At 38.6% G+C, this 12,100-nt stretch overlaps 1 protein-coding gene across 1 annotated transcript in view; it reads right to left on the reverse strand.

Annotated features, from left to right (window-relative positions):
* Positions 1 to 5,899: 5,899 nt before the first annotated feature.
* Positions 5,900 to 12,100, reverse strand: part of adamts3 (ADAM metallopeptidase with thrombospondin type 1 motif, 3) — a 143,966-nt gene continuing 137,765 nt past the window's right edge. Inside the window, exons 20-22 of the mRNA XM_072387340.1 lie at positions 10,651 to 10,858; positions 8,811 to 8,928; positions 5,900 to 6,660 (exon numbers count right to left, since the gene is read on the reverse strand). Of these exons, the coding sequence (XP_072243441.1) occupies positions 6,179 to 6,660; positions 8,811 to 8,928; positions 10,651 to 10,858 (808 nt within the window). The 3' untranslated portion in view covers positions 5,900 to 6,178. The remainder of the gene's footprint in view (positions 6,661 to 8,810; positions 8,929 to 10,650; positions 10,859 to 12,100) is intronic.

Here is a 12,100-nt window from a genome sequence, read left to right on the forward strand (position 1 = left end):
ACATCATAAATTCTGCAACAATGATAGCTGTGTAAGATATCATTTGGATCTATTTGATGAACAAATGGAAAGTGACAACCAATGACAACAGCAGGATCCATGTTCTCTCTATGGTGCTGAAATATGGACAGCTTCAGACTTCACACAGTTTCTTAATATTAATATAATCTATATTAAGTACAGGAAAAACTAAACCGCGTACCTTTTTATATCTTTAAAGCTATTTGAGCACCTTATTGAAGCTCATGGATGGTGTAGTAAACCTTTGAAATCTTGCAGTCTTTGCTTTAAGTCACTCCCTATTAAACATTCGGTCAACACAATATTTGATATCATCAGAGCCTTAAATTCTTCGCCTGCTGATTCTTTGTTGCAACTGTAGATAAATTTAAATGCGCGTATGGTAGCAAAACCTCCTTTTGAACCAGGAGACTTAGAAAATGAAAGAAAACTGTGTAATGCTGTTCATTTTTTACTCAAATTTAACACCTTATCTATTCACTGGATTCATCCATGTTGACCCCCCTCTAATTTTCATTCTTTCTGACTGCTTTTCTGCAACTGTGCTACAGATGAACTTGTTATATTTGTCCCTATAGCCAGCTGCATTTCTATGAAGACATTCAAATGAAAACTGTCACCAAATGATGAGGAAATGAATATGCAGCTAAGAAACAGAGACAAACAGCATCATAGTGTTGAGGGAATATGTGACACCATCAGAGCCAAATCAACTTTCTGCAGCGATAGCCGGGTTGGTGTTATATTTAGTTTTTCATGGAAAGTGCCACGAAAATGCTTTGGACCACCTCGTCAAGTACTTATACTATATGTCTGTGGACACATTTTCTCAACACAATGATGTCTAATCCGTGCAGGATGGCAAGATGGGCCCTGCTCTTTTAGCTATCACAAAGCCAGACTCAGGTGTTGAAACTGCAATTCAGCAGATTTTCTCTTAAACCAGTAAACTGTAGCTGAAAGTAGTATATATGCATAAAATCTCTCAGCAAAAAAGTGAATAACCTGGATACTCCTGGAAATGTCAAACTATTTCTCAACTATGGTGCCTGATACAAACAGAAAGGAGGGAGTGGAAAGTGGAAAAAGCAGTTTGTAATCCACTCCAAGCTTGAAAATAAAATATATAATGCAGAGAGCTCTCTGAGCAAGATTGAGGTATTGATATTAGTCTGGAGTTGAAGGCAACAAATAAATTATTGATGTATCGTACAACAAGACATGAACAAATGTACTTAACAGGGCTTTTAACAGTGGTTGTAGTTTGGGTGCATGCACGTCACTACAGCAATACGTAACAAGATCTAGGTTTTCAGACGCATCCATCAAACAAAGAGCGTTGGATTTTCCTTTAAGAAGTCTCTGTTTTAACTAAAATACTTCTGTTTCTCTTTGACATGTCTCCATCAATGTTATATTTCATGTTTCCTGGCAATATATAAAGAAAACAAGGGTTGGGTGATGACTTTAGTACAGCACCATACAGAACTGTTCATAAGGATTATTCTCTTTCTAGCAAAACTGAACCTAAGATATACAGAAATGAAGGAGGAGAAAGCCTGAAAGCAAGAAATCAAAGTAGTTAATCAAATATTTTATTGCTATGTGCTCCCCATTACAACAAACAGCATCAGTAGTGTACACTTCCATCTACACAAATACAAAGAAAAGCAAACAGAGCAGAGTGACAGTCATGACAGTCTAATGCTTCAAAGCACAGATAGCACAATGGTATTGTAACAGTACAGAGAGTCATATCCAATAATATGTGTCTGCGGCTCAGGGATTGTCAATGTTACCTCTACAACTATCCTATTTATAATTACAAGCTCTCTATGACTTTAGCAGCAATGTTTTATAGGCAGCAAGGATGTGGAAAATACTGGGGAGAAAAATTGAAAACAGGAAGACAAAACTGGCTGCTACAAACAGCATAAAAACAACTGTTTACTGGTAGTACACTATTTGATGTTTTTTCTGGTTAAAATAAAGCATTTATCTGGTCAGTACATGCTGCTGTGTACTGTCACAACTCTGTTAACTTCTACAAAACAGCTGTTAAAAGACAGCTTTCTGACAACAAAGTTAAACATCTCAAAAATGAGCATGTATATTTACATCTAACTGTTTGCAAAAAACAATGTCATTACTAGTCTACCGTGTTTCTTAAAAATCTTTCAAATGTGGATGAGGGTGATAAGCTTTGAATGGTTGATCTGCTACAGCTTGACCAGCTGACACCTGACATACTGTAAAAAAAAGAAAGCAGAACCCTTTGACTTTCAATAAATACTTATGTACTCAATGCTATATACATGTTCTATACATTGGCACACAGGAGTGAGTGTGAAACATACAAAACTGTGTCTTTGATATTGCAGTCAGATGCATGGTGGTTGTGAGGAAATCCTTTTAAAAGAATAAATACTGTTGCTTTGTCTCTCCTTAACCTTTGTTCACCATAAAAGCCATTTCTTAAATATTTTGGAAGGAAAATGTTCCATGTACAGTAAAACTCTTCCAAGTCCAGCTTATAATGCTTACAGTGAGGCTTTGTTCCTGCGGAATGTACAACAAAAGCTTGCTCAGACTGCACATGAAAAGCAATAAGCTTAAGGCAGACATTACAGGGAATAAAACTTGTTATTTCAGCCTTAAGAGTTTGTGCTGTTTTGAGTCTGTGGCCTGTTTGTCAGAGCAGGGAGAGAAAGCAAGCGTTCATTTTACAAAATCTCGAGACGCGTTGGCAAACTAACATAAATTTATTTAGATAATGGCTATATTAAATTAGAAAATATCATTTCAGAAAACTTGCAAGACGACGAGTATCTGTCTTTAGGCAAGGAATCAACTATTGCAGTTTCCCAATTAAAAAGAGTTTTATGATTCATGTCCAAAGTCAGTTCTCTAAGAATTTCATGAGTGAAATTTCTACCTTCGAGTGAACATATGAATTCAAACCAAATAGTGCAGTCTGCCCGCTTCTGAAACTTCTTTTATGGTAGTGTGTTGCTCTTCACAGTTACAGCCTTCTACGATTCAGCAGGTATCATCATCGCACAGTCTACACATAATCGTGATCAGCCATGTTCATCAAATCCCTGTTGCAAAGTATAGCGTTCAAAGACCTGATAAGACGGCTAAATTCACACAATGTGTAGCCGTACTTGACCTGTTTCCCAGCAGACAAAGGGATGCCCCCTGGATGTCCACATGGCATTTATGACGTTGGTTTCCACTACAATGTTAGCAGGATGTTAGTGACATTTGTAACGTTGTTTTGGTCTTGATGGAACATTGTTAATGAGATCTAAATCGGACCCTAAGGAAATGTCCTCGTTTGTAAGAACTTTTTTTAAGTGAATATGAAGACTTTCGAACCTCAGTTGTTGTCGTTCTAGGTTCTAAGTGGTTTGTGTTGAAGTTGACCTTAAGCTTTCCAGTTGTGGGTGTCCTGCAAATAGCATCCCCACAATGAAAGGTAAACTCCACACAACGATGTATTTCAGACAGTAGGGGGGGCCGGGAACCTTTAGCGGATGTCCCCGGCCCTTTTTTTGTTTACTGAGTTAGGTCTCATTCATTGTAGCATACAGGTATTAGTCTGTGTTGATGTTGCTGCACAAAGTGAAGGATTTAAGGTAATTAACCAATGCAAACAAGGTCTATGTGTAGTCCTTCAAAAACCTATCAGTGTACAGCCCTTTAAGCTGAAGCCATCCTTATGTCAAATCATGGCTAACGGTTTAAAGTTAGCTTGAGCTGAAGAAGCCAAAAGGAACTGATTTCATCATCGAAGCACCAGAAACTATAAAGAACAAAGATGGATGGGTAAAAAGCACACATAATCGCTGCACTTTACACTCTTCAATATTCTAACACTTAGACTAACGGACTAACAACAGCGTGACAACACAACCAAGAGTAGATTTTTTTCCACACATTACTTAGAATTGCCCCAAGTGGCAGCACAACTCTATAACATGTAGATGTGCTCAATCCCTTAAACATGTTCAAGTCTGTTACCTTTGACAAATAAGCACTACAGAATGATGTTTTCCTGTTAGTGTTTGCTAATGCCACAGCAGGTGCGTAATGTACCACTGTGGAAGGGTAACTGGCAATATGCAACGGCAGAGCAGCTGCTGACATTGAAAAGTGATGGTGAGGGGATAACCTTTCGCTTGAAGCTGATGCAAAGGGCTCTGGATCAAGAGATTGTGATGAGATTGGGATGGGTTGAGAATGAAAATGTGTTGTCTTAGCCAATTTTATAAGTAATTTTATTCCAAAAATAATTTGAATATTCTTTTTTCTTTTTGTTGTGGTGGTCAAACTTTTCTGATTTTTGGAGAGATTAAAACAGGCATCTAAAATTCTCTTTTCAAAAACCTTTGACTCCTACACCAAATTTAATTATCTTGCTAACAGGGTAGCCACCAGCTGCTCAGAAATCAAACAAAATATTGGATCTGTGTTGGTCTGTCTGCTCTCTAGTGGTCAAAAATCACTTAATCCATCTTCATGTTTTGGAACGTCACCACAGAAAATAGATATATTCAAGATGGCATGAATGTGTATCATGACTGCACAAAGATAAGACACATTTCAGAGGCACTGCCTAGGCTTTGAAAGTTTTTCTTTTGAACAAACATGAACTATATTTGACCTATAATGGGAACACTTGATACTATTGTTCCTAACTTGATTCCCTTCCCTTCTTTGAAATAACAGTTTTCTGAGGAAAACATTTCACACTGAGGGGAATCGCTGAAATGGATCAATGGTAGCATCATGCACACTTCTGTGTTAGAAAACAGAAAAAGCTGCAGAGAAGCACTCTACAAAAGGTGCTCCTGGAAAAAGCACTTTGATATTTGTTAAGCACAGTTCAGTATTTCACCTTGTAGTAGACTCTATTGCTGATATGCTAAATATGGCGATGGTTAGCTTCCACGCCAGTCTTTACAGTAAGCTCTGACAAGAAGTCCAAAAATTATTTTCATACTTTGGTTTTTGTAAAGAGAGAAAAAAGAAAATTGATTTGTATCAATTATTGAGCTTAAACGTTTCTGTATTGGTGACAAGGGCAGATTATATCTTTGGACAGAGTCAAGCTTGCTTTTCCCTTCAGGTTTTAAGTTAAACTAAGCTAAGTGGTTGGTTAATATATCTTTATCGCACACACATGCGAGTGGGGTCAATTCTCACACTCAACAAGTCAGAAAATGGGTGCATTTTTAAACTTGTTGAACTTATCTTTTAAATGAAAAGTAAACATTGAAATGAACCGTTGGTGTAACAGGCTAAAAGTATCCTCGGTTCATCAAAGTAATACTGATATTTTCATGTATAGTATTTACAGGAAGCCATATAAATACCATTGCCATAGAAACTGCAGAGTACCTTTTAACAGCAATAGGGTGTATATAAAAGAATCGATACAACTAAAACCACAAGGTCAAATAGTTTCAACTTATGTACGTAATGTAGGGATATCACAAGTACATGAACTGCCAGTACATTTTCTGTGTTTTTTGCAATAAGACTGCAACCGCTGGCTTTGTCTCTCTTGCCATTTGTGAAGTATCTGCCAAACGACCTGCTGCAAAGCTCTACAGAAAACAGATACATCCAATGAAAAGATCAGATAAAATGGCAATCAGAGGGGAATGGGCACACTTTTCTATCACATCAGTTGCGATAGTTTGTGAATCTAAAAAAAAGCGTCAGTAGCTCTTTATTAAAAAAAAAACAGCTTCTTTACAAAACACCAGAAGTTTGAACTCTGTTTGGCAAACTTGTTATTTTGTTTTTTACTCTTTTGTATTTCCTAATTTATCATTTTTCATTCCACATGGATGAAAATTCCCTTTGACTCTTATGCGCCTTAGCAATGAAAGAATTGCATAATATTTTCCCATTTTAACACAAGAAGAGAGAGCTTTTTCAGACCAAAAAATCTGGGAGTTAACTGTAAGATGTCATTGTGACATTTCAAGTCCATATTAGGGACGAAAGGGGAAATTCTTAAAAACAAAGTGAACCAGCACTTTTCTTTCGCTCTGTTTCTCTCTGGTACTTTTGGTGTGAGAATACTCAGGATGAAGCTGGATTATCTACTGTACATGAGTCCTTTAGGGAGCAGGCGTCGCTTTCATCTCTCCACTTCAGAATATGCTGAAGGCCACCGACTTTCCTTCAAGCTGCCTGACCTTTGATCCTCAGGATCTGCCAGGGGAGATGGTGCCAGGGCGAAAAGCTTCCTTTCTGGAAGATCCAAATGTCGTGGAACTCTCCTCGGAGTTGTGGTGATCTTTGATGGCGTTTTCTTAAGTGGAGCAGGGGTGGTGATGTGTTTTGCAGCATTGCCTGACGTAGCAAATCCTTTTCCGGAGCCTTTTCTACCACTGCGAGTACGGTTGGCTGCTATAGAGGCCGTTAATGTCTCTAGCAGCTGGGAGGCTGATCCGAAGCGGACATGTTCCTCTGTCTCAGCTGCCTCGGAGAACAGAGATATAGCTTCACTGCGCTTACTGCAGGAGTCGCAGCACAGTTTTCTGTAGCCTGGAATAGAGCAGTATCTTGCCAAGACCTCCATTTGACAGAAGATAGATCTGTCTCCATTACATGGCTCATCTGAAAGTCAAAGAACACACAATGCGAGTTTAGTGCATGTCAGAGTGCTGTGGTAGTGGATACATTATAGAAGCAAAGCTTTTAATCAGAGACTGACATCACTGACAAATGCTTATGCACATTACAGCCGCAGCACATTCAGCAGAATGACGCTTGTTTTTATTTTCTGCTTTGACGAGAGCTGTGACCCAGATGGGTTTTACTATTGTACAAATGCATTCCGAGCAGGTTTCGTGTTACCTCAACCATTAATATTACATAAGAGTCACAGTGGCAGGCTTTTGTTTCTCTAAAACATAAACCCAGGGTGTCATTAAGGAACAGTAACAGCTGTGCTGATGCTGCCTCCAGAATAATGAAGGCCTCTTCTATCCACAGAAATAAAAAACCTTTTGCAGCACAGTTACAGTCCTGTTCCTAATCTAAGAAAAAGACAAGAGGGATTGAGGAAAAAGTGGATATCCTGTACTTTCTTAGGTGGCTATTGATAAATTAATGGAACAAAGGCTGATGAGCTTTTATCAGCATACGTTTTTTTCATTATATATGAAGCTAACTCATGTACAAACATAAGAATACACGTTGCTTAGTTTAATCAGCAGTGCCTGCTTTGAACACATTTTGAAATGCCTCTTTAATCATCCACAAACTATTGATTATGTATACCACTTCAGTCATATTTGATGGTAAAATAATTTGTAGTTAGAGTTAACCCTAACCCTATACAGAATGACCTCAGAATATGTCAGTGGTCTTGCAGCCTTTCCAAAACATCCAACCAAACCTCAACCTGCTCTAAAAGTGTTTCAGCCTTTTTTCTCCTACTTTACAATGGTACAAATGTGTTGCAACATATTAGTGTGGAGTAAGGGCTGTAAACTCACCTCCTCAGTATACTCAATAAAATGAGTAAATATCCACTGTTGAAATGGATTGACTCAATCATTAATCTCTGCCTACCCCGAAAGCTATTATGATTAAGGAGCGCTCAAGGAGCCACACATACAAGAGATACTGAAACCTTAATGTGAGCTTTTACACGCCCTTCTACTTGAGATAATGTAGTCTTTTCATTCTCTACACTCTTGGAAATGATATTTCACTGTAGGAGCATATGTCACCATTTAAGAATGACTGAAAGGGCTGACAGTTAATAGAAGAAGCTCTTTTTAAAATGAATGCCAGGAGAGACTGCAGGAGCATGGTGCAGGCTGTTAATGTGACATGTTAATTGTAGCAATTAATGCAGAAAATTCAATTATTTGTCTTGACCTTGTTAGTTTAAAGAAACAATTATCAGAAAATGGATCACTTTATTTGTTGATAATATGATATGAATAACTGGTAATGTGTGTGCTCCTCTACAAAAACAGAAGTTTTGGCAGTTTCTGATAACTTCATACAGAAAATGATTACTTTGACTTAAAGCTGCTAAAGGTGGTCCTACAAACTGTTGGGTACTTTTTTTCCCAACACTGCTTCTACATTGTGGCTGAGTTTTCAACAAATAAACTGTCACTAACATGCGCTGTTGTTCATCCACGTTTATTTATCTAATTTTCACACTTGGTCGGACCGAATCATCATCATTACTATCATTCCTATTATTATTATAATTTTAAATAATGTCCTTATAGGTAAAACATAAACCTATAGGTAAAAAACAAAGAGAGTGTACTGTGCATACTATGGCTTACTGTGTATGTGCTACTCATTTGCAGGTGTATAATTTGATTTCGAGTGTCTACTAGTTGAACACAGCCACTGTTTCTTTTGTTTGAGGTGTTCAAAATGAACAACCCAGGCCAGCATTATACAAATATGTCTCACAAAGAGGAAGAGCCTGGCCTTAAAATACGAGATATTTCAGACACTTCCTGAAAGAAGTGCATGAAAGAGCTGTGGTATGGGATGTCAGGTTTGTTAATGAATGAGACATGAGTGGTTATGAACGAGAAAAAAGTGCTTATTGTGGCTGGCTTTTAAAAGTTTTGACAGATGATCAAGTTGCACAAAAGGCATACCTCATTATCATTTCATCATTTTGAAATTTGCACTAAAATGAGCAGAATACACTGCAAACTCACTGAGAACCTGCTCCTATTCTTCTTCATACATCCCCTTCATCCCCTACATACATGCATAGTTACCTTGGCAGGGTCCAGGCCTGCATGTTCTCACCAACTCCGGTTTTTCTCCAACGCACTGATCTCCAATCCGGCAAGTGACCAGTCGCCTTTCCATCCCCTCTCCGCATGTCACAGAGCACTGTGGAAGATTGCAAACAGTGAGTCACAGCAACAAGAGTTATTGGGAAGCAGAGCTGAAATGAGGGGAGGCAGGTCACACAGGCAGCAGTAAACGCTGGGATAATTGGTTTGGATAACAAGCTGACTTCAAGTTCAATTTCCACAAAGAAAATAAATGCCCTGTGACACAGTTTTTCCTTCATCACATTCGGAGGATGGATTTCTATAAAAGCGAACAGGGAAATCTGGAGGGAATAGGATCAATCAGTTACTACCAAAACATATTTGTCGGTTGGATAATTGGAGGCTTGTTCTCGTGTTGGTTTCAGTAGTAAACAGAAATAAGAAGCCGGTACAGATAGATAGAAAAGAATAAAAGTTTTATCTTGAGAAAACAGTCATTTTTCTCAACAAGAATGTCAAAGTATCCTTCTTTACCCTGAGAAATGAGCCTTTTGTTTTTTTGGAGAAAAGAATGAATAGACCTGTTGTCCCAGCACTGTTGAAGAGAACTGTTTGGTTCAATTTCATCACATCTCATTTAAACCATCAAGTTCACTGTCATCCTTGTTGGGGAAGAACCGTATCTGGACAGTTAGTTAAGGCGTAAATATGCAGCCAGGTTTGCTGAAACTATTAGGTCAGTAGCTGATCATGTATAGTCGGATAATAACATTAATTCACCCCCGATCCCAACTAAACAACCTTTGTTATCGTGACATAATGGAGAAATGACTTCATGATCACAACAAAACAGAATTAAACAATAATGTCATGCCATTTTAGACTTCACGATAGCTACAGCCTTAATGCTTTATAAATTTAATCTCCCTCAGACTACTTTCATCAGTGGATGGATTTAGTCACAGCAGCAAACAAGCAATTTGGGGGATTTTTCTTTGGCTCTGACCCTGGCTGTCTGTTCTCTTGGATCACTCGCTGACAGGGATGGAAATCTGAAATCTGTTCCCTTCAAATAACTTCAAGTAAACTAGTTGTATTTCTATCTGAGCTATTTTAAAGAAAAGCTCAAATGGAAACATTCTATCAAAAATGACGGCTGATCCTTTGAAGAGCCCACAAAGTAGTAAAATAATTAAACGTTCATTTAAGATTTAGAATCTATCTGTGCTACAAGCATCTCCAATTATGGGAACTTAAAAAATACATCAAATAACTCTTATCTGCTCAGATGTACACATGTACAGTGTATCTGATCACAAGCTGTATATTCCAACCACGTTATCAAAAATCTGAAGCCAACACACAATAATTAACAGCTGACGCAAAAAGATCAGCTGTGTCACATCTTATTAGCTGTTATCTGTTTCCCTCCGCTCGACTGGAAGTCTTCTTAATTGCATTTTTGAAAGTTTTTTAGATCACATCTGGGTGTAAAGGAGGAATGAAAATGGGCTTATTTACAGATGAGATGTGACCGCTCTCTGAATTAAATATTGCAGATGCCTCATGTTTTATTCTTCAATATGACTGTGTCAAGCCCAGTAACAACTGTTGTATTGTGCAGCTGCTGCTGCATCAGCATCAATGTACAGGAACTCCTCAGCTGGCAGTTAAAAATGCTGACATTGGCAGATGAGAAACACGGCTGCATAAGATTTAAAATCAATCAGACAAATATTTCGCTGAGGGATCTACACTGAGACCACAGAGACTGAACTTGTTGTTCAAACTACAGTGTTGAAAGAGAAATCTCTCTTCTAAACTCGTTCATTTGTACCTCTGACCAGGCCCCGGTCCTCCACTGGGCAGGACATGGGACTCTGTTGCAGGGCCTCCGGCTCTCTGGCTTCTCACCGCTGCAATATTTGCTGTGGACAGAGCGGTTAGTGCCGTCATGGAGGAACTGCATGCAGCGGACCGTCCGGATCTGAAAGCCCAGACTGCCGCAGGTTTTGGTACAATGTTCCCACTCCTCAGAGATCCATCTGGACACATAAAAGTGAAGAAATTCAGGTTACGCAGAAATAGTTTGTCTGTTTTGTGCACAGTTAGGTATTTCAGTCTTTCTTAAGACATTTTTAAAAATGAACACCCAGGATCAGATGCATAAAACTGTGAGTAGATTTGTGACTAAAACTGTCTGAATTCACACAGGCACAATTTTGCATCCATATTATTTTTGCCAGATTTATAAAGCTGTGTGTATATATGGTTCTTAATCATTGTGAAATTAAATGCACATGCATGAACCTGTAACCTACTTCCTCTTTTAGCCATGAATGGCTTTAGGCACACTACACTCTGCGTACGTATGCATTCTCACTGCATAGGTACCAGTTTGTGAGCAGGAAAATGTGAAAATGTACATCGTTTATGTGTGTAATTATCATTTATGAATCTGGCCTTAAAAAATCAGTGGTTAATGGATTGTCTCAACAGTTGTCCATTCACATGTGTATTTCAAAATGGGAAATCCACAGAAGGCTTATGGTTACACCACAGATGCAGAGTGCACAAGAAGCAGGGCCTGATGCTAAAAGTACATTGTGGAAGTCACTGCGTTTTGTTTACAGCATGTTGAGAGTGATGGATGAGGTTTCCTTGCTCATGCAAGTGTTTGGACATTGTAAGGAAGCTGAAGTACCTGGAGAAAACTACTACACAGAGACAAGACAACACCTATAAATACCAACTCCACACAGAGAGCCCCCAGCTGAGATTCAGACACGGTCCCCTCTCGCTGTGAGGAGCCAGCTGTAACTACCACACTGCTCTGTCTGGGACTCCCTGCTGTCCTGACTCATAGTATCAATCATTTTCTGGTGGTATTACCAGGCAGCTGGATGGGTAAACTCTGCAAGGAGTCTGGTGAAAATATCGTGGACCTTTGTGTCTCACTTACACCCGTCTGAAAATTCCTGTGTGCAGTGCGTGTGTGAACAGCTTATAAATCCAGTGGCTTCAAAGAGTTACAAGGAAAACAGAGGGCCATGAGGTGATTCATGACATGGGACAAAAAAGAAAGTTGGAGACTTTTCTATAATAACTTGGAGGTGGACTTTCTTTGATGGAACCATAAACCAATAGAAACGGCCTCAACTTGATTGAATTTTTTTTTAAAACGGGTTCAAGTTATGTCACTTACAATGTGTAGCATTGTACAAACTGATATGTTTTTGTGTGAAATAACAGATGTTGTTTGTGACTTTAGCTGTTCCATGAACATA

The sequence above is a fragment of the Leuresthes tenuis genome, unplaced genomic scaffold, assembly GCF_036924035.1.
Source record: "Leuresthes tenuis unplaced genomic scaffold, fLeuTen1.0.hap1 SCAF_6, whole genome shotgun sequence".
NCBI classification, from domain to species: Eukaryota; Metazoa; Chordata; class Actinopteri; order Atheriniformes; family Atherinopsidae; genus Leuresthes; species Leuresthes tenuis.